The sequence below is a fragment of the Quercus robur genome, chromosome 4 (assembly GCF_932294415.1).
Source record: "Quercus robur chromosome 4, dhQueRobu3.1, whole genome shotgun sequence".
Classification (NCBI taxonomy): domain Eukaryota; kingdom Viridiplantae; phylum Streptophyta; class Magnoliopsida; order Fagales; family Fagaceae; genus Quercus; species Quercus robur.
The window spans coordinates 14181201-14204993 of record NC_065537.1 but is presented as its reverse complement, the minus strand read 5'-3'; the positions used below and the strand labels follow the sequence as shown (position 1 = coordinate 14204993).

The 23793-nt window shown below is 35.1% G+C and overlaps 1 protein-coding gene across 1 annotated transcript; it reads left to right on the top strand.

Moving 5' to 3' along the window:
- Positions 1-3352: 3352 nt before the first annotated feature.
- On the top strand, positions 3353-21327 carry LOC126720643 (eukaryotic translation initiation factor 5B). Its single transcript, XM_050423372.1, has 13 exons — positions 3353-3518; positions 3627-5836; positions 7485-8050; positions 8153-8260; positions 8347-8447; positions 8556-8646; positions 8734-8844; positions 8920-8985; positions 10932-10991; positions 11142-11699; positions 18115-18234; positions 20680-20799; positions 20883-21327. Exons 2-13 carry the CDS (start codon positions 3829-3831, stop codon positions 20946-20948), a joined length of 3975 nt encoding a protein of 1324 aa, XP_050279329.1. The 5' UTR covers positions 3353-3518; positions 3627-3828; the 3' UTR covers positions 20949-21327.
- The last annotated feature ends 2466 nt before the right edge of the window (positions 21328-23793 follow it).

Here is a 23793-nt window from a genome sequence, read left to right as displayed (position 1 = left end):
TCATAACAAATAATATATAATTAATTTGATAATTATTTTTCTTAAAATGTTTTTTTTTGAGAAAGATTTTTCTTAAAATGTTGATAATAGACTTTTAGTTAGAGTAGAAGTCAAAAGGTTTTTTTATTTTTGAGAAAACATATGTGGGTTGTTGTTTGGGATTTAAATTTAGAATTTTTTATAATAGACTTTTTGTTTGAATTAATTCAAATTTGTTGAAATATTTAAGTTTAGGAAATTTTTTATGATAGAATTTTACTTTGAATAGAATTTAAATTTGTTGAAGTTTAAATGTATAAAATTAATTTACTAATTAGTTGTTCTTAAAATATTGATAACAAACTTTTAGTTGGAGTAGAAATCAAAACTTGAGTGTATTTTTTTTTTTTTTTTTTTTTTTTGAGAAATAAAATGTGGGGTTTTGTTTGGGATTTAAGTTTAGAATGTTTATAATAACTTTTATTTTGAATAAATTTAAATTTGTTGAAATTTAAATGGTAAAGTTTTACCTAAATTAGACAGTTGTTAAATATTATACCTTAATTTGAGGAAATATATCCTAACGAATAATATAAAATTAATTTACTAATTAGTAGGAGTAAAAAAAATTAAAAACTTACATGAGAGAACCAAGATAACAACTTTGGGTGTATTGTGTGAGATTTAATTATAGGGATTACTTTATCAATTAATAAAGATTATGTCGAAAAGTCAGAACTTAATATATATATATATATATATATATAGGGTTGGGTTCAAGTTACGCTTAATGTAACTCTAAGCAATGTTACACCTTCTAATCCAAAAAAAAAAAAAAACGTTTAAATTAAGTTTATCCCAAAAAAAAAACCATTACCGTTTAAATTAGGCTAAAAGTAAAATTATTACTATATAATAAAAAATTGATGCAATAATTATTGTTACTTTATCCAAATAAGTCATAAGAAAAAACAATTATTGTTTTTATTCCTATAAAAAAATTTATTGTTTTTATTTAAACAATAGAATTAGAGTCTCACTTAAACTTGTTTGTTAATAAGTACAAATAAATTATTGTTTTTACTTAAAAATTATTGCAATTTTGTGAAGTAACTTAGCACAACCGCGACTTCTACACTTAACTTTACGCTTATTGTTTTTATCTAAACAATAGAATTAGAGTCCCACTAAAACTTAAACTTGTTTGTTGACAAGAACAAATAAACTATTGTTTTTATCTACAAATTACCACAATTTAGTGAATAAATAAACTTACGAATAAACTTATATATATATATATATATTCGTGGGTGTCCAGTACTTTTAAAGAACTTGACTAATAATGTTGAATAGATCAAGTACTTTTTTTTTTTCTTTTTTTTGAGAAGGGACAAGAGTACTTGATATGTTGTCTGGCTAATAATTCTCAAAATATAATACAATGTACGTTTGAGATATTAAGGGGTGCACGAGTTTCATTGACGACCGTAAGGATGGATGAGAAAATAATTCAGTTTATAGTCAAACTTTGTAATTGTGAGGGGTAGTAAAACGATTATAAAAAGTAAAAACTATAATGTTATTTATTTATTTTTTAAATTTTAAATAAAAGATTTTGGACCTAAAAATGAAGATGAACTTCTTTTGTGGTCACTGCAAGAATAATGAACTGAGTGCCAAATTTATGGGCCCAATTAAGCCCATTATTAGTTGACCCAAACTTTGAACTAAACAGCCAAGATTGGGCTTTTCTAGCCCGTTTCAACAATGAAAGGGACACATTCAAATCCTCCACAAAGAGTTGGGATAAATGTTTGAAGGGATCTAAAAACAAACATACATTAATCCTCAACTAATGTTTTTACATATACTATTAACAAGAGGATTCTTCTGTTTTGTTTTCAATTTTTAGCGTACCAAAATATTTTTATACAATATTGTTCTATGTTACCTTACATTCTTCTTAAAATATATATATATATATATATATATAAATACACACGGTTATTTATATATCATTTTTAAGCATTATAATACTAAACAAAAATAAATAAATAAATAAATAAGAGCATTATTGCACGCGCATATCGTGTGTGATGAGCCTAGTACTTAACTATAATGAGCTTCAAGCTTTTATAATTTATCACCAGAAAGAGGATTAGAACTATAGTAACTTGGAAAAAAAATAAATAAATAAGAAGAAGAAGAAGAAGAAAAGAAGGAGGAGGGATGCCCGATATGTTGAGGTAATTGGATTTGGACCAACAATGCCCTGCCTAATTTCTGCCATTGCTTGTATTGGGTCCATTCCAAAACTAATAAGCTATGCTGCTAGCCTGCCAGCCAAAACTCAGCCCAGCCCAGCCCAGCCGAGCCGAAGCCCATAGACACACATATCTCTAGTTGAAACCATTACTTCACTTGCAAACTTAAAAACTTAAATGAGACAAAAAAACGTTTTTAATCTCTGAATTATGTATCAATTTTCAATTTGGTTAATAAAAAAAAAAAAAAAAAAATCCTTGCCTTGCTTGCTGTTTGGTAGCAATGTTTAAAAAAGGTATTCTACAAAATATTGAAAATTATTCTCTAGTATTTTCCCCTCTAAAAACTTGTTTGGTAATGTTATTTTATAATTTTTTATTCTTGAGTTTATTTATTTATTACAAGTTCGCCACTATTTCAACAAACTCAGCCAAATAAGTTTTTTTCAATGGGTGATAATTTAATAATTACGAGAATAGGAGATAGATGATTTGAACCATAGTCATCTCATTTAAAAATACCAAAATTTTAGCGAATAAATTGACATATTAGATATATTAGTGAAAGTTTTAACACAAAAGAGAAACGATAAGGACCAAAATAGTAATTAAACTTAAAAACAACTACTAGGTGCCAAGTTGAGATTCCAGATAGGCTCACTAGACATTAAGAATAACTTGTAGAAGAAATTAAACCTACGCCCAAGCCCAAGTACAACAAAATTTATCTCATATGACTCTTAGTTTTTCTAGGTCTCGAAGAGATGGTATTACATGTTTCGGTTACATGTATTCACTCCCTCACGATCTATCCCAATATGAGAGAATGAATACATATAACGAAAACATGATATGTTTTTCCATGCCCTACCCAACCTAGCTAGGTTAGTCAAAAATGGTATAATTGCAATCAAAATATGAAACCAAAATAATAAACAAATTTAGTCCAAGTATAATACAACTCATGCAATGAAACCAAAATACTAATATACAGTTTATCATATATATATATATATATATATATATATATATATCAAAACAAGTATATCAAAAAAAAAAAAAAAAACTAATAAACAACCCTAGACCAAGCATATATAAATGATAAATCCGTCTTCTCCGTTTTGTTTTCTGTTTGTCTGGTGCCGCGATTCTCACAAGCATAAACACATTAGCACTGCCATCTCTCTCACACTCAGCTCTCTCTCTCTCTCTCTCTCTTCAATTCTTTACACAGTCGCCGTCGCTCCGATTCTCTCTCTTCTCGTTGCCTCGCAAGTAATCTCTCTCTCTCTCTCTCTCTCTCTCTCTCTCTCGCTCTGTGTTGCGATTTTCTTTAATTAACGTAATTTTTGATATTGATTAGATTGAATTTTTCTTTATCAGAGTGATGAATTTCGCAGCTTACGATAACGAATTCTGAAATTTTGGGCGATTCTTGAAGCTTCTGATCTCTGATTGTTGATTTTTTTTTTTTTTCGCGGTTGTTAGGTTTAGGGTTTTGAGAGATAATAGTTTGTTTGATTTTATTTTTTTCAACAAATTCGTTGAAAAAAGTGAATAAAATAGTGCTGAATCTGAATCTGAGATGGGGAGAAAGAAGCCTACAGCGCGCGGGGACGACGATAGCGTCCCTGCCGTTACGGCTGCCGCCACGGTGTCGAAATCGAGGAAGAAGGCGGTTATGATTGACGATGATGAGTATTCTATAGGGACCGAGCTCTCCGAGGAGCCTCAGGTTGTGGAGGAGAAGGTTGTGATTACTGGGAAGAAGAAGGGTAAGAAGGGAAGCGCAAAAGCGCGGAAACATGATGATGATGAGGATGAGGAGGATAGTAAGATTGATAAGGAGGAGGATGAATTAGTGAAGTCGAAAAAGGGCGGGTTTGGAATGTCCAGTTTTGGGTTGTTGGGAGATGAGGATGATGATAATGACGAGGATGAGGAAGAGGATTTAGGGAAGAATAAGAATAAGAAGGGTTCGAAGAAGAGTGGTGGTAGTTTGTTTAGTGCGTCGGCGTTTGATGCTATTGATGACGATAATGAAAGTGAGGTGGTTGATGGTTCTATTGAGGATGATGAGGAGGAGGAGCAGGTAATTGCGTTTACGGGGAAGAAGAAGAAGAAGCCAAAGTCATCATCGAAAAGTGGCGGTGGGAGTGTGTTTGCGGCAGTGTCTAGTTTTGATGGGCTTGATGATGAGGATGGGGATGAGAAGAAAGACGAGGATGAAGATGTTAGTGCAATTACTTTTTCGGGTAAGAAAAAGAAGTCGAAGAAGACTAGTGGTAATTCGTTTAGTGCTGTGTTGGCTAATGATGAGGAGAATGATGAGGATGCTTCTGTGTCTGAACCTCCTGAAATTGCATTTTCTGGTAAAAAGAAGTCTTCTAAGAAAAAGGGTAATAGTGTTTTTACAGCTGCACCTGTACTAGAAGATGAAGATGAACCTGAACAACCGAGTGTGGCAGGAACTAGTAGTAATGTTGAAGCTGATAATTCTAAAGTTAATAAGAGTGAAGAGGTGAAGGAAACTTCGAAAAATAAGAAGAAGAAAAAGAAGAGTGGAAGGACAGCTGAAGAGGAGGATGATTTGGATAAGATTCTTGCAGAGCTAGGTGGGGGGACTTCTACATCAAAAACAGCTGCTCCTCCTCCTTTAGAGGACAAACCTGAGGTTCAGCCTGAATCAGTTGCTATTGCTGATGAGAAGGAAGGGGAAGAAGAGAATGTGGAGTCTGCTGCGGCGAAGAAGAAGAAGAAAAAGAAGGAGAAGGAAAAGGAGAAGAAGGCAGCTGCAGCAGCTGCTGCAGGGGCAAAGGATGAAAAACAGGAGGAAATAAAAGTTGAAACGATAGAGCCAAAAAAGAATGATGCAAAGAGTAAAGCAGCAGACAAGAAGGTGCCAAAACATGTTAGGGAGATGCAAGAAGCAATTGCTAGGCGAAAAGAAGCTGAGGAGAGGAAGAAAAAGGAAGAAGAGGAGAAGTTGAGGAAGGAAGAAGAGGAGCGGCGTAGGCTGGAAGAACTTGAGAGGCAAGCAGAAGAAGCTAAGCGTAGAAAGAAGGAAAAGGAAAAAGAGAAAATTCAAAGGAAGAAAGCAGAAGGAAAGTTTTTGACTACAAAGCAGAAGGAAGAGGCCCGTCGGTTGGAAGCAATTAGGAACCAGATACTTGCTGGTGCAGGGATGCCTGTCCCTTCTGCAGACACTGGTGCACAAACTAAACGACCAAAGTATCAGAATAAGAAGCAAAAACCAACTCACCATCAAGCAAATGGTACTGCCCCTGATAAGGTGGTGGAAAACTTAGAAGCCAAGGAAGAACCTCAAGATGTTCTGGCCAAGATGGACACTGTAGATTCAGAGAGAGTTGATGAGGAGTCAATTGATGTGGAGGAGAAATCTGAAATTTCTGAGGCTGTTGAAGAGAATGGAATGGAAGACGATGAGGATGAGGATGAGTGGGATGCAAAGAGCTGGGATGATGTTGCTGTTAATCTTTCTGTTAAAAGTGCATTTGCTGAAGAAGAGGCTGAGGCTGAACCTGTAAAGAAAAAAGATACAAAGGGTGCAGCACCAACTTCTCGCGATGGGGGTAAGTTATATATATTTTAACACAGCCTTTCTTAGGCCTTTTATTTTATTATTTTTTTTTTCCTAATGTTCATATTGTGAACTTCTCTATTTGGTTGGAATCCTCTATCATTTCCTGCAAGGGTATGTCTACAGAGTCTTTCTTTCTAATATCTTGATTCATGCAATATGGTCATTAATGTTTCTCTTTTTCAAGCCTTGCTGAACTTTTTAGTTATAATGGTTGTGAGCACACACATCAAAATATGTTCTGCACGGAATAATGGCTGTATATATAAGTAAAATGACATCTTGAAAAAATGGAATCAAGAAATAAACATAGAAATGAGTCAAGCAGCAATATATGTTTTAAACACTTAAGGATCCTATTAAAGTTTTCAATTCAAAAGCACCAATTGGTACTTCCTCCTCCCATAATAAGGATGGAGGGTGAGGTCCTTTGTAACTTACCAACAAAAAAATAGTTTTCAACTCAAAATCCTAGAAGTTATCGTTATGCAATGCGAATGAGTTGTGGGTTATTAAATTTTTTGTCTTTGAATAAGAGTTATCTTACTCCAAAAACCAAGTAGTGCCTTGGTTAGATGATAAAGAGAAATCATCATGGAGGCTGGAGCATAGATTGAAATTCTTTTGTATTTATAAAAAAAAGAAAAAGAAATGCAATGAGGTGCATGTCACTAGTTTGAATCTCTCTAATGTAGGATCTTTAGGAGTTCGCTACTAAATTAGATTTCTTGATGAGATCTTGAAGGGTTCTTGAATAGGTTTTGAATGTTTTAGGAAATTAACATTAAATCCTTTCCTAGAAGGACTAGGACTGCTAAATAACCTATTCCTTATAAAGACCAGTACCACTAATAACAAAAAAAGTACTTAGAATTTCTAAACCAAATTGGAAAAGGACTCAACACAAAATCAGACTTATGAGACTTTGGTATAGCCAAGGAAAGCCCATTCCACAAAATCTAGAATTTACCAAATCACCCCTATTTTAGCAAATCTTTATTAAAACTGAACCAGCAACTTTCTAACCTAAATAAACTTAATACTAAGACTCAATAATAATTAAAATAGACTCATTAATACTAAACTTAATAATCACTCCTCCCATTGTAACTATTGAATTATTTAAATAAAAAATAAAAAACTTGTGTGCCAAGAAGCTTTAGCTTAAAGAGCATGCCCTTCCCTTCTAAGAGCAGGATGGAGAAAGGGATTCTCTCCATTTGCTATGAAATGGAGATGATCCATTTTATGGTAAAGATTTAGTAGTTCAATCTAAAAATGAATATAAAGACACGTCAAATATTATCATTTCTTGTTTGGATTTATCAACCAAAAAAAAAAAAAAAATCAATTATTGTTTCTTGTTTGGTGGAATCAGATTTTGATGACGTGGTAATGTGCACAACTTTAGATGTATGGGAATTAGATCTCGACCATAAGCTGTTTGTTTTCTAATCAAGTGGGAGATTTATTTTTAAGGAGTATAAAGGAGTTGAATTGCCTTGCATATCTGGACTGAGCAAATGTCTGTGTAGAATTATTTCGTGGGATAACTATTGTGAGCTAGGAATTTTCTTGCTAAAGTCTGTTGTCTTTGGGATAACTATATTGTCGTTTTCTTTGGTTTTTCCAATATACAGCATCTTCTGGAACTGGCAAGCCAGCTGTTGATGCTAAGAAAACCATTCCTTCCCAGGCAGTCACGTCTCAGATTCAAAAGAGTAAACCAGAGGTTGAAGTTGCAGAAAAAAATAAGAGAAAAGATGCTGCCATGAAAAAAGAACCATCAAGTTCAGATGCTACCTCCAAAGAGAGTGAAGATAACCTTCGTTCCCCAATTTGCTGCATCATGGGCCATGTTGATACTGGTAAAACCAAGCTGCTGGATTGTATCAGAGGTACTAATGTTCAGGAGGGTGAAGCTGGAGGTATCACTCAACAGATTGGTGCAACATATTTTCCTGCTGAGAACATACGTGACAGAACCAAGGAACTGAAAGCTGATGCTAAATTGAAGGTCCCAGGTTTATTGGTTATTGATACCCCTGGACACGAATCATTTACTAATTTAAGGACTCGGGGTTCGGGTTTATGTGATATTGCAATTTTGGTTGTGGACATTATGCATGGCTTGGAGCCACAAACAATAGAATCACTTAATCTCTTAAAAATGAGGAACACAGAATTCATTGTGGCATTGAATAAGGTGAGGTTCATTATCTAATTTGTCTTTGGTGAAGCCCCCCCCCCCCCCCTCCCACCTCCTCTTTCCCCTTATTATTTGTTTTCTTGTTTTGAAATTCTGCAGGTGGACAGACTCTATGGGTGGAAAACATGTCGCAATGCACCAATTGTGAAGGCCATGAAGGAACAATCTAAGGATGTACAAAATGAATTCAATATGAGGCTCACTCAGGTTTTATAAACCCCTCCTTTTCTTCATTCTTGTCTATTTCACTCCTAGTTATTTCTCATTCATTTTTTTTTTTTGTTGGTTGTCAGATTGTCACTCAGTTCAAGGAGCAGGGGTTAAATACTGAATTGTACTATAAAAATAAGGAAATGGGTGAAACTTTTAGCATTGTACCTACAAGTGCTATCAGGTACAACTTTTGGACTTTAATATTTTATTTATAGAACTTGATTAGGCTCTTCAGCTGCAAACATGTAATGCTACAATTTTGATATTTCTTGGTTTGTGGATAATACAGTGGTGAAGGCATTCCGGATTTGTTGTTATTATTGGTTCAATGGACTCAAAAAACTATGGTTGAGAAACTTACTTACAGCAATGACATACAGGTGTGCAATCTTTCACATTATTTTCATTTGGTTGAGTGCTTCAGGATAGTAGAATGGAAACCTAATTGTGGGTAAATTGTGCTCCAGTGTACTGTGTTGGAGGTCAAGGTTATTGAAGGCCATGGGACAACAATTGACGTTGTACTAGTCAATGGTGTTCTTCATGAAGGAGATCAAATAGTTGTTTGTGGCATGCAGGTCAGCATCTAAAACATGTTTTCACTTGATGTCATGCTTGCATTAAAATTCTGACAAATGATTTTCACATTGTAGGGACCTATTGTTACTTCAATTCGAGCATTATTGACACCCCATCCAATGAAGGAACTCCGAGTTAAGGTATGGTTTTCTCTTTTAATAATTTCCTTTATTTGGTTGTTCTTGGGTAGGAAAACTAGAACTTGGTATACTGCTGGTGAAATAATTGGTGAAGAAGTGGTAGTTGAGCTCTACATACAGAAGAGGCATTATATTGTATCTTTCTTTAATTAAAGCTTCATATTGTGTAAGGAGATTTGTTGATCTCTCTTAAATTAAACAACTTGAAGTTAAGAAATAGCAACTGGAGTTCACACTAATATCATTGAAGGCCGAGGTCTTGAAGGTAGTGGGCAATAGTAGTGCATCAAATAGTTGGAATCTCGAAAGGAGTTGCTACTTACCTCCTATTGATGAATGTGGGAATTATTTGGTACTTGTAAACTTCTGAGGTACATTGGAGGACATTAGTTCATAGCAAAGAAGGGGTTAAAGAAAACGTGGACATAAGTTAATTTGCAAAGTTCTGGTTTGTCCTGCATCAAGGAGAGTTTGGGGAGGCAATGGTGTTAGGTAGTCAGTCTCTGGCCACGTCTACTAGTGGCTTGGATGATCATAGTGTCTTGGAGAATTATTGGTCATAGTGAGAGGCTTGCTGAGTATCAGTTAAGTGGTGGTCTAAGGCAGCATGGGAGGTTTTCAAGTTAGCTGGGATTTGGTTGTGTTCAGTGGTGCCTGCATTGTTGTGACAGGTGGATCTTCGGTGCCAATGAGGATAGGATTATTTTTTATTTTTTGTTGTGTGTGCGGGTGTCATGGTTTGGGATTGTTGAAGGTGACGGGTTTGTCCAAGGCATTTTTGGCTCTGTCATTGACTGTGGACAACATATATTTTGGTTGTTATTGATGATGATGTTCACAATTCTTGCTTGAGACTGTCAATTTGGGCTAGTTGTGATCTGGATGATGGTGACATGGTGTTCTTGATATAGTTTAAGCGGTGGTGAGGGGCTGGTGCTGGCTGACTGCTATCAGTTTTGCTGGGAAATTAGGAATAGTAGATGTTTTGAAGATTCTGAGAGATCTATTCCAGACCTCAAGCTTCTCTTTTTTAGAACTTTAAGGGATTGGTTGTTTGCTTTGCAAAATAAATCTTTCCCTTTTTTTTTATTGTTTTCCTAGACTCTTGCAATTTTTGTATTTGATTTCCTTTCCCTTGTTCACTTCCGGTGCACTTGGGTGTTCCTTTTTTATCAATATATCTTATTACTTATCAAAAAAGAAAGTTTTGCTGGGAAATTGGATTAAGTCAAATGCTCTGATACCAAGTTGATGCAGGACAAATATTCAATGGAAAAATTGGATAAAACAATTGAACAGTAAAGAAAGAGTAGACCATATGAATCAACACCAAGCAAGAAGATCTAGAAATCATTATTCATTGCCAAACTGTTGGAAAACTTCGATATGAAATTTTATTCATCAAATCATGTCACTTATCAAAAAAGAAAAAAGTTCATTCATCAAATCACGTCCCTTACATTTCAGCAGAGCTGTTTTTAAGTAGGTTTCCACAAAAATTAAATAGGGAAAATAATGCAACCCCTAATCATTATAAAATTACATTATTAGATATTCAAATTCAAATTTGTTCTAAATATGGAAATTGAAATTCCAGTTAGCAGTAATTATGGTATCCACATCAGAATGCATGTACCAGGGATTAAAGTTGATATGCCATGTACATGTCTATTTTTGAAGTTCATATAAAGTTGTAAACAATCTTAGATGGTACACCTAGCAAAATCTGGGGGTTAAGTCACCTCCCTTCTTGCATAAAGTTTATGCTATTGACTGAAATAGGTTCAAAAAGGTTCTTTCTTGTTCAGATAATTTGTATGAATAATTTAAGTTTAAGTTATGACCTATATGTATCAAAAAAAATTGAAGTTATGACCTATGTTTTTTTAGCAAGAGGTCTGTTATGTAATGCTTTAGATGATGATTTGGTGGTGGTCCACTTTCAGGGGACTTACATACACCATAAGGAAATCAAGGCTGCAATGGGTATCAAGATCACAGCACAGGTATTTTTTTGCCCATACTGAAGTCACGATTAATTCATTCTAATTTTTAACTTTATCTACAGTTTAAATAATGCACTTACACAGTTAAAGTGAGATTTGTTGGTTTTTTTGAAAGAAGTTCCTGAATTCTTGTGTTATTTTTTATTGCAGGGCCTTGAGCATGCTATTGCTGGAACTGGTCTTTATGTTGTTGGGCCTGACGATGATTTAGATGATGTTAAGGAAGAAGCTATGGAAGATATGAATTCAGTCATGAACAGGATTGATAAGAGTGGCGAGGGAGTTTATGTACAGGCATCTACCTTAGGCTCTTTGGAAGCATTGCTGGAGTTTTTGAAGTCCCCAGCAGTAAAAATACCTGTTAGTGGTATAGGCATAGGCCCTGTACATAAAAAGGATGTCATGAAGGCCAGTGTAATGCTTGAAAAGAGAAAGGAATATGCTGTCATCTTGGCATTTGATGTCAAAGTTACACCAGAGGCTCGGGAACTTTCAAATGAGTTGGGTGTGAAGATTTATGATGCTGATATCATTTATCACTTATTTGATCAATTTACAGCCCATATTAACGCTTTCAAAGAGGAAAAGAAGAAGGAAGCTGCTGATGATGCAGTCTTTCCATGTGTTCTGAAAATTTTACCAAATTGCATTTTCAACAAGAAGGATCCAATAGTATTGGGAGTAGATGTCCTTGAGGGCATTTTGAAGGTAATTATTTTCCAGGTTATTTGGCTTATTTTCTCTTGATTAAGGAACACTAATGTTTGTAGAGTATCATTTTTTGTCGGCACATGATATCTTCATAGGTTCTGGATAAGTCCAACATTTTAGCATAAGACTTGTTCTCAGCCTACGTTGGTGAGAAATAAGTATATTTAATCTGTATGAGCTCCTTTTGAATCTTGTTAAAGCTGAGAAAAAGTGAAGGGAAATTGCAAGTGGATTTTTTTTTTTGAATACATGAAGCTAACATCTTAAGTAATTTAATGATATGCCTTTTATTTAACTCAAGTCTCCTGAGATCAAAACTGATTATAGAGTTTCCTTGGAGTATCCACTCAATTTGTTACTTGATTTGCTCAGGCCTCCCTGGAAATAAATGGAAATATGGACATGTGCATGATTTAGCCCTGTCACTGTTCAATTAACTGTGGGCCATATGGTGACCCCTAGAATGAATTACACCAATAAAGTTTCTAAGCTGATTGCTATGTCTCTGTTAGTTATGTGCCCCAATTTGGCTGACTTTTGTCCTTTCAAGCGGAATGAGCCAGGAGAGCCATCAACTACTACTGTGAAATTTTTTGTGACTACACTGGCACTGATTTGCATGGTTCCCCTCTGGGGACACTTACAACACCATGCTTGATAGTAGGGAGAGGAGGAGAGGGAAGTGAGGAGTTTATCTCCCCTTATGTTGTTTGGTAGGAAGGAAGGAAAAGGATGGAGATGGTAAAGTTTAAATTTGATAGTTACACCTTATCTAATTTGTTTAGAACTAGGATAAAAATGTAATTTCAAAAAAATTGTTAACAAAACTCTCTCCATCTCCAATTTTGTCCACAATGTTTCTTTGTTTTTTAATTTGCTCAGATAGAAGGGTTGACTTTAGGCCATTACAAATAGATGGCCTTACTATTATAATATGCTTTTGCAAGGCGTAGGTTATAGATTTTGTGGTTCAAGTAGCATAATTTTCAAGAAGTCTTCTACATTTTATGCATTGCCATTTATGTTGATATTGTGGGATAAAGTGTTTGAAACTCATAAGGTTCAAGTTATACGTGGTTTAGCCCACGTAAGTTATACATGAGGTTCAAGTGTTGAGCCCACGCAAGTCTTTAGGCCCATTGTTCTCTCAAAAGCTAAACAGCTTGACCCAACTCTTTTCAATATCTCTAAGCCCAAACCCACTTTGGTCTGGCGGCCCAAAATAAAAGAGCTTAACTCCCTGTTTTCCTCGATTTGTGAGTCCAAACCTCCAGGGAAGTCTTCATCGCTTCCATTGGTCTTAACGTCCCCAAGCAGTTGATGTTCTGAGTTCCGATGGGGTGGGGGATGTGCCGATAATGCTGTTGATGTCGTCGATGGTTGCTGCTGCTCAGTTTCACGACTTCGATAAGGTTGATGACGCTAGGTATGAGTTATCGGCGCTGTATGACTTGAATCATGCCTCCGATGTAGTCGAGGCTAAGCTTCTCGATTCCGATGTGGCCGATGAGGCCAAGAATGAGTTGGCATGCACCACAGACACGGATAGTGAAGAGGGCTTAGAGTGAGACCTCTGACTGATTCTTTAGGAGCATTCTGGCAATATAGTCAAGAAATAGGGGAATTCGGAGCAGTGGGTACTTGAACTACGTGACGGAATGAGGGTTGCGGTTCCGATTTAGATATCTCTACCACGGTGTGAAGCTATCGAGGTATTGGAGGAGCAAAAACAACTGGCCTTAGTTCCATGGGAGTCTACTGAAGCTATCAATGTGTCAACAGCTCTTATCGAAGAGGATGAAGTGCTGGTGGAGGACTGGGTTTCAAATACCTACTCGGAGGATGCTAATCAGCCTCTAACTGTTGAACCACTTGCTTCTTCTCTCCCTTTGGCTATGGCAAAACAGTCTGTTGTGGATGAGGAGAGGTTTGTGGGTGTGGATAATTCAAAGAGGCAAGTACCTTACTTAGAGTGGTTTCAAAGGAGATTCAATAATTTCGATAGTTTCCTTGGCACGTCCCTAGAGGGTTTGGAAGATCAAGCAATAGAATTTTTATTGGCTGTTGAAGTTGAATTAAAGCGGAGGGTTTAGGTGAATAAGATAACACGTGGCTTTAAAAGCTCGTGGGTGAAAGGTTTAAGAAAGCTGAAGGGGTTGTTTAGTTCTATTAATTATGGCTCTACCTCTGCTAGGCGAAGTGGTACGAATAGGGTTCGGGTTCTCTTTGTGGCTCAATGAATTCGAAGTTTCTTTCTTGGAATGTCAAAGGGCTGAATGAAGTAGAAAAGAGGCTTCAGGTTCGTAATTTGTTGTGTTCCTGGAAGGCTGATATTGTGTGTTTGCAGGAGACCAAACTAGAATGGATTACTAGAGGTATTGTCCAAAGTATATGGAGTTGTCCATACGTAGATTGGCTGTACCTGGGTTCTGATGGTGCTTCTAGAGGTATTTTATTGATGTGGGACAGACGGGTTGTGGAAAAGGTGGAGGAAGCGGTGGGGCATTTTTCAGTTTCATGCAAGTTTAAAAATGTTGGTGACCATTTTGAGTGGGCTTTTACTAGTGTACATGGACCAAATTTAAACAAAAGGTGTAGGTTGATGTGGGAGGAACTAATCGGGCTGATTAGTTGGTGGGATTTGCCATGGTGCTTAGGAGGTGACTTTAATATCATCCGTTTCCCTTCTGAGCGACTGGGGGCTGCTTGCTTTTCCCTTGCTTGATGGATATTCCCATGGCAGGGGGCCTTTACACCTAGTCCAATTCTTCATCAGCTTCTCGTCTAGATTAGTTTCTTTTCTCCCCGCTATAGGCAGATCACTTCACTCAGTTTACACAAAAAAGGATGTCTAGAGTACTTTTAGATCATTTTCCTATTTTGTTGGAGGGTGAAAGTCAGCGAAGAGGTAGAATTCCTTTCCGTTTTGAAAATATGTGGTTGAGGTTGGAGAATTTTGTTGATAAAGTGAAGACATGGTGGGCTTCCTATTTGTTCCAAGGAACCCCAAGTTTTATACTAGCTAAGAAGTTGGCTGCCTTGAAGTTGGATTTAAAAAAATGGAACGAGACGGAGTTTGGCAATGTAACGTTTAAGAAGCAGGACCTTTGGAGCAAGTCGAATGTTTTAGATGCTAAAGAGGAGACCCATAGATTAACAGCTGAGGAGAAGTTAGTACAAGTTAATCTTCATACAGATATTGAAAAGTTGACTCTTTCAGAAGAGATTAGTTGGAGACAAAAGTCTAGGGTGTTGCATTTGAAGGAAGGGGACACCAATACCAAATTCTTTCATAGAATGACTAATTCTAATAGAAAAAATAATGGTATTGAAAGCCTAATGGTTAATGGTACCTTGTCTTCTAACCAGGGTATGATTGCAGACTACATTACTCATTTCTTCATGAATTTGTATTTTGAGCACCAAGTTGTTCGGCCTTTTCTAGATGTGTTAGTTTTTCCAATGATATCCGGTGATAATGCAGACTGGTGAGAGAGACCTTTTGAAGATGCAGAAATCTTTGATGTTGTTCAGAGTTTTCATGGTGATAAATCTCCTAGTCCAAATGGCTTCTCTATGGCATTTTTCCAAACTTGCTGGGGGATTGTCAAGCCTAATCTTATGGCTGTATTTCACCACTAGGTCAGTTTGAGAAAAGCTTAAACGCTACTTTTACTACTCTCATCCCTAAAAAACATGCAGCAAGTGAGATTAGGGATTTCCGGCCCATTAGTCTTGGTTTTGGGGGGGTTTATAAAATTATTGCTAAAGTCTTGGCTAACTGACTTCACATGGTTATGGGGGATATAATCCCAGCATCTCAGAATGCTTTTGTGAGGGATAGACAAATCCTTGACTCTGTTCTTATTGCTAATGAATGTCTTGACAGTAGATTGAAGTCTGGGATGTCGGGGCTGATTTGTAAACTGGATGTTGAGAAGGCTTTTGACCATGTAAATTGGAGTTTTCTATTCCAAATGTTAGAAAGAAGTGGGTTCTCAGCCAAGTGGAGACAATGGATTTTCTTTTGCCTATCTATTGTCCGCTTCTCTATCTTGATTAATGGTTCTCCTTGTGGGTTTTTTGGTAGCTCTAGAGGTTTGAGACAAGGTGACCCATTGTGTCCTTTGTTGTTTGTGTTGGTGATGGAAGCTCTGAGAAGAATGTTGTATAAAGCAATTCATAAAGGCTGCTTGTCAGGATTTAGTGTGGGTAACTCGGAGGGAAGATCCTTGGCAGTGTCTCATCTCCTTTTCGCGAATGACACTTATTTTTTGTGATGCTGATCTAGATCAGATTTTGATTCTCCGTATGATTCTTATTTGGTTTGAGGCGGTGTTGGGGCTAAAGATTAATCTGGGCAAGTTTGAATTGGTTCCGGTTGGAGTAGTGTGTAATATTGATTTATTGCTAAATGTCCTTGGCTGCAAGCAGGGCTCTCTGCCAATGAAATATCTGGGTCTTCCTTTGGGTGCTAATTTCAAGGATAAGACTATATGGAATCCGATTCTAGAGAAAATGGAAAGGAAATTGGCATGTTGGAAACGTTTGTATTTATCAAAGGGAGGTAGAGTCACTCTAATCAAAAGCACCCTTTCTAATTTACCCACTTACTTCTATCTCTATTTCCTATACTTGCTAGTGTGGCTAACCGAATTGAGAAGCTTCAGTGGATTTTCTTATGGGGCGGTTTTGGTGATGAACCTAAAATTCATTTGGTTAAATGGGCTACTGTATGCACTCCTATTTCTTTGGGTGGATTAGGGATAAGGAAGATAAGACTTTTCAATATAGCTCTACTTGGGAAGTGGTTATGGAGATTTGGGATTGAGAGGGATGCCCTTTGGAGACAAGTGATAGAGTTGAAATATGGATGTCTGTGGGGGGATGGTGTACCAGATCTGTTAATGGTCCTTACGGTGTTGGTTTATGGAAGAGTATCAGTCAGGGATGGCCTTCTTTCTCACGCCATATTCTGAATGATATTGGTGATGGGTCCAGGGTGAAGTTTTGGCAAGACTATAGGTGTGGAGAGACACCTCTTGTAGTTAGCTACCTTGACCTGTTCAGATTTTGCAGGAATAAGGAGGCTAGTGTGGCTGAGCTTATGAAATCCCCCAATGGAATCCTTTTTTGGGATGTGAGCTTCTTTAGGGGTTTGTATGTTCGGGAATTAGAGGCTTTGTCAAGCTTCATGGAAACCATATACGGTTCTTTAATAAGGGGGTTTGGTGAGGATAAGATGTGTTGGATTCTTAGCAAAGATAAGGGGTTCTTGGTGAAAGATTATTATAGAATTTTAGCTGGCCCTACTATCTTCGGTTTTCCTTGGAGAAGTATTTGGAAGCAGAAGATTCCCTCTAGAGTAGCTTTCTTTGTATGGTCTACGGCCTTAGGGAAATGCTTCACGATTGATAATTTGCAAAAAAGGAAGGTGTGGATTTTGGATTGGTGCTACATGTGCAAGAGTAATGGTGAATCGGTTGACCATCTCTTCCTTCACTGTCCCGTTGCTATGGATCTATGGTCTATGGTTTTGGGTTTATTTAGAGTGTCTTGGGTTATGCCACATACTGTTTTGGGGCTGTTAGGGTGTTGGCAAGGCTGCTTTGGTCGTCAACGAAATGGTTGTATATGGTCCATCGTTCCTTATGGCTTACTATGGTGTCTTTGGAGGGAGAGAAATAGTCGTTGTTTTGAAGATATTGAGAGATCTATTCCGGACCTCAAGCTATTCTTTTTTAGAACTTTGTTGGATTGATTGTTTGCTTTGCAAAACCAATCATTCCCTTCTTTTATTGATTTCCTAGATTCTTGCAATTATTGTTTTTGATTTGTTGTCCCCTTGTTCACTCCCTGTGTACTAGGGTGTTTCCTTTTTGACATCAATATATCTTATTACTTATCAAAAAAAGAAGAAGTTATGCATGGTGTAGTACTTGTCAATGTTGCACCACTTAAATAGCTTTCTATTGGATGTGATGTTTGAAAAAACTACCGTTTGATTACATTATCTCTTCATACCATCATACCTTTCATGAGGTTCAAGTTTTTTGTATTTCAGAATTTTATGCAAAACATGAGTTAATGGATCAAATAGTAAATAACATTTGATTGTTACAATATTTAGCGTGCGTATTATAGAACGAAGAGAACATGTAATTCTATGGTGGAATTTCAAAATATGAATCTAATAAAAAGTTATTAAAGTGATGTAACATTAATAAAGAGTTATACCAGGAGTTTCTTGCTCCTTATATATAGATACAAAATAATACTTCTTTTTGGAGACTGGGCTATTTGGTGGGATTGGATAATGCTTATTTTGAAATGGTACTAGAGAGATTGTATCCTACATAAAGTACTTGTTTATATATTTGTACACATCTAACGCAATCTGCTTTCTCCACAGATTGGGACTCCACTCTGTATTCCTCAGAGGGATTTTATTGATATTGGGCGAGTTGCGTCTATTGAAAATAACCATAAAGCTGTTGATCTTGCAAAGAGAGGGCTGAAAGTTGCAATTAAGGTATGTGTTAGAAACTCTGATGCTGTACTAAAATGGCATTAGTGATAATGTATTATTAGTGTCATTAAAATGATACATGAAAAAAGTGCTGTTTATTAGTATTATTAAACGAAAGCTCATTGGCCAAAATTATCCAAATATAGGCAGACATAAAATGGTATAATTGATAATTTTTGTACTCGATAGTCACTCCTTTGCTTGGTATTTTTGTCATTTTTCCTTACTGAGATTACTCAATATTCATAATCCCTCCCCCCCGCGGGCGGAATACGCCTCCACGTGCTTGATGTAATGATGAGTTTGGAGTTTTTCTTTTTAGATTTTAAAAGGTTTTTGCTGTCAACTCCTTGAGCACCTGTTTAGGTGCTGATATATGGGTGACTCTATTGATTGGTTATGGGTGACATTTAATAAATGGATTAGGAACAATTATACACATTTATGAAGAAATGAATTATTACCAGGAATATGCTATCAATTATCAAAGAATGAAATGGGTAAAATGATTAGCATATCCTTTATGTTGCATTTGGAGTTTGGCTATCTGGATTTAAAATCAAGGGATTTCAATAATAATTATTAGTATAAATTGCTTGATATTAATTTAACACATGATGATGCTTATTTGAATAAAATTTACATTACTACACATGATGAAATGGCTTTGGTGATCTTTCTCAAACAAAATGTTTGTGACATTATGGGATTGAAATGGCATTTTACACCTAGTTACTTCAAATCCACGTATTAATAAAAATAAAATCCATCCATAAATTTCATCCAAAAAAAATTGTCATTTCATACATTTTTATTGGGTAGAATTAAGGCATTTAAACTTAAAAATTAAGATCCATATTGTTGTAAATATGTCTATCCAAATGGACCATTTGGTTATTTTGCATTTAACACTACTGTCTTAAGGTTTGGACAATATATGTTGTCTTTAAAAATTGCTTGAGTCATGACTTATGTAGATAATCCTCTACAGATTACTTGAATGGTACAATTCATGAATTTTCACTTTCAGTAACGTTATTGCTATATTTTTTCAAAACAACTTTTTGTTTTTCACTCTTCTTAGATCCCCTTCTCTTTTTTCTGCGGGTGCTATTGCGGATTGCAGCCAAATTTAGCTGTCTTTATGTATCTTATGGATAATATTATATATTTGTAAATCCCTGTGATTCTGCCTGTTGTAATATGTCAAATAACAACTTTGTTTTTGACAAATTTCCAAGACATTTCCTTTATCTCAATATAATGAAAATATTAAGGTTGGACCTAGTTGGTACTACAATGTATAGGTTAATTTTTGGAGATAGATGATAAGATTTTGAAGGAAATGGCATTGGCAATGATCCTTCTCAACTGAAAAATTGAATTTAACTTTGTTCTGGTTTTCTAATCATTGCTTCCAATCTAATTTGATGCTTATTGTTTTGGCTGTGCATTTTCCTTAACACATTTAAGTGTTGCAATTTTTTTGTTATTGTTTATATTCTCACCAAGCACATGCTGTTTGTCATGCCATTTAACACATTAACTAGCATGTAACATGAGCAATGCTTGGATTCTATTTTGTTAGACATATATAAATTTTGAAAGTTTTATTTATTTATTTTTTATTTTATTTTATTTTTTTTATGCCAATAGCTAAGAAAAATTTATTTTCCATTGCTTTCATCAAAATAAGATAATGTGAAGTATTTAAACAATTCTTGAGCGATATTACTATATATTATCAGATAATTCTCATGTCTGTGTATCTTTAACATCTTTCATATATAATATTACCACTCTTAACCTAACCAACTGAAATTAACAACAGTAACCATAGTAGTTCGTTTCAAATGTCAACTAACCCCATCATTACAGGCTCAGTACCACTAAGCATGGTCATCTCTCATGTTTTTACAGCAACATGGCAATACCACCAATATTAAAAACAACCTATCACCAAATAACACCTATCAATTTTGAGCTATAATAAGCTTGACCTTTTACTTCAATACTTCACTGTACTCAATATTATCAAATGGTTCTGTGTTTGGCTGCTATGAGAGTTTGAATCCTAATTACAGCTAACTTGAACACCAAATTTAGAAAGATAACAGATTGATTATTTGGTAAAAGAAACGTATCCGACATGTGGCGGAACCTCGTACCTTTCTAGCCTAAGGTTTCCATTTTTATTATTTATAATAATAATAATGATGAAAATAATATAGTTTAGATACCATGGTATCTTCCATCTTTAGGACTCGAAGAACATCCTGCCTGACCCCTATTCAACATATTTGTCTGTGCTGCTGTTTCTCCCTATAGGGGAGGGATATTTTCAGTCTTCAAACTATAGTTGGCAAATTAGCCCTCAAGGAAATTTGTCATTCAATTTTACCTCATTGGATACTGGCTTATTGTTTCCTATTGTTTGTGCTTGTACAGATAGTTGGCACCAATTCTGAGGAGCAGCAAAAAATGTTTGGTAGGCATTTTGAGATTGAAGATGAGCTTGTCAGCCACATCTCTAGGAGGTCAATTGATGTACTTAAAGCTAATTACAGGGTGAGTAATTGAATCCCTCACAATTTCCTGTTCTTAATGGATCACATTGCAATGTGTTCCGTATTGTAACTTTTAATATGCAGGAAGAACTGAACATTGAAGAATGGAAGCTGGTTGTGAAATTGAAGAATCTTTTCAAGATACAATGAGGATGCATCAGTTAGGGCAGAAATGCTAGGTGGAATCTTCGGCAGTTCTTGTATTGGATGAATTCTGAAACGAATGGTCTATGGTCAATGGCCGATACAGGTTGGAACACTCAGGAATTTTAACTGGTATGTTTCAAGGGTTTTATGCATACTGGTTCGGTGACTGGTACAAAATTTTCGACAATACTGGCCAATACAGAACGATTTTGATGACTTCAGAGGAAAGGCCATGGAGAGGGTTGTGCTTCCCGTGGTATGGTTGTAGTTTTTAAGCAAGTGAGATATACTTAAGAGGGATTTTAATGGAAGTTGGGGTATTTTAATAATAAAAATATGATGTTAAATTTTATTCATTAATTGAAAAGTGAAAATTGACACCGATATCTTCTCATCCTCCTACTCAATATAGTCATCACGAAAAGAGGTAATTGAGTTTATAAGCTTGAGTTATAAAGATTGGTGTTTTTTTTTTTTTTTTTTTTTTTTTGGGTATAAGTTGCAAAATAAATTTGAAGTCCAGGACTTTGAGATCACAAAAGAAGTCTTTTAATTGGTTTCAAGTCTTTATATAACTTGGAGTAGAGGTGGTGTTTTCCTCTTTGAGGATGCAGTGACGCAAAATTTTTTATGTAGATTTTTAGGGAACTGGTAATAAGGTATTTATGTAAGATTCTAAATTCTTTTCTAAACAATTCAAGGGTCACGATATGGAAATTCAAAAAATATGGAGATAGAGACATATATATGAAAATAAAAAGTTTCAGGTATTTTGGCTGAAATGAATGTAAACACATTTTGGGAATAGAGATAGATATAGAAATTCAAAAAATAAGGGATAATAAATGATATGATAATTGACATTAATGGGTTCATATTTTTATCGTTAGATCTACTTAAATTGATGTAGAAAGAGTGTAACTTTAAAGAGTTATATCATGTATAACTTGAACATATATATATATATATATATATAATTTATTTACTTTCTTGTATAGTCAAACATCTTAACTCAAGTCACATTTGTATTTTCTTTACTAGTAGAACTAAGATTTGAATATCTCTTCTCCATAATTGTAATTATCAATTCCCCCCACCCCCTCCCCCCAAAAAAAATCAATGAACTTATAATTACTCTTTCTTTCATCTCCAATATATATATATATATATATATATAATGATTTTCCTCTTTCAACTGGACTTTTATGTAGTTCAAAAATACCCTCATTAATTAAGGGTAATTTTATTTAAAAATAAAGTCATAAATATCAAATAACAAATTTCATTTTTAATTCAAAAAGAGAATTCCTAAAATTTAAGACTTTTTCTCTTACCTCACCCACCACCTCTGGTGATCTTTGGCACCTTGCTTCTTGTAGTCGGCCATTCTCACATATCAAATCAATCAAATAGCCATTGGCTACATTTCTTCCATTTTGGTTTTTTCCCGACTTTGTGTTGGATTGTTGAAAGACATTGTTAGTAATGCTTCCAAGCACCTAATATCCTTTATAAATATAAAGAACAAATATGAAAGATAATAGTTTTAAGATGACATAGGGGGGTTATGAATGCTGAAATGCCCTCAGAAGTTGAAAGTACTCTTAGGATGTAGTACATTTATTTTCTTCAATGAAATTTAAAAGATATTCTTAAATAGTAAGGGGACATTTAGAGAAATTTTTTTAACAATATTAGTTTTGGAGAAGGCCCATGAGTCATGAGGAAAAAAAAGAAATTTCTAGATTGATTTGAAGTTAATTAGAAGATACCCAAATTAGAAAATCTAAATATTTGGTAAGAAGTATAACCAAGTTAAACGCAATGGTTAACCATTGATTCATTTTCTGATCCTTGTAATGTTATATGCTTCCCCAACCACCCCCCCTCCCCCTTGTTGCGTAACTTATGTTTATTTCATATTTCCTGATTTCATAAATCTAGATTGGTAAGGCTTTTCATTTTCAAAGGAAAAAATAATAATAATTGTATTTCTTCCATAGTTTTGAGATTAGCTGAATAGGGACTAAGGAAACCGCAATTAAAAAAAGAAAAAAAGAAAAAAAAAAAAAAGAAACGGGAAGCTTTGAAAAGAGGAGAGATAAAAGGCTAAACTTTAGGATTTAAAAAATAAGTAGTTTTATTACTTGATTGTTATCAAGTTTTGTCTTTGATGCTTTTTTGTTGGATATAAATATTTGATGCTTAAATAAGTTTTTTTTTTTTTTTTTTAAAGAGTTTCAACCTATGACGTTTTTTTTCTAATGAAAACTTTTTATCATCAAACTAAGACACCAATCAGTTTTTGGTGTAGGCGGAGATTAAACCCTAAATCTCTTATACAACTATAAAAACTTTATCAGTTGAGTTAACTGAAACCTACAGTTAGCATCAAATAGAGGATGTAGAGGGCGTAGATATATTTTTGAACCACAAAAATGAAGATTCTAAACAGGAGAAACCTCTTAAATAGTAATATAGACACGTAACTTTAAGACTTCAAAACAAATAGATTTAAGACTTCTTTATTGGCCAACAACTTCAACTCTTGAACTAGAAAACAAACAGATCCCCACAATTTTTCAAATTCAGCGAATACGGGTCTGTTTGGATACAACTTATTTTGCTGAAAACTGAAAACACTGTAACAAAATGATTTTTAAATGTGTAAATAGTACCGTGAGATCCATTTTTAATATTTTTTTAATAAAGTGGTTGTAGGTCCCATGAAGAATGCGTAAACCGTATATGAACAGTGATAAATAGTACTATTTGTCTCCAAAAAGTAAAAACGCGTGAAAAAAAAAAAAGAGAGAAAAACGCAAAACACCGGATCCAAACACTCACT

What these genes read in the sequence shown, in the direction of transcription:
- LOC126720643 (XM_050423372.1), top strand. Translation starts at nt 3,829, where the DNA reads ATGGGGAGAAAGAAGCCTACAGCGCGCGGGGACGACGATAGCGTCCCT. An exon ending in ACCAACTTCTCGCGATGGGG is followed by an intron (nt 5,837 to 7,484) that starts GTAAGTTATATA and finishes TCCAATATACAG; the next exon opens with CATCTTCTGGAACTGGCAAG. An exon ending in CTTACAGCAATGACATACAG is followed by an intron (nt 8,647 to 8,733) that starts GTGTGCAATCTT and finishes ATTGTGCTCCAG; the next exon opens with TGTACTGTGTTGGAGGTCAA.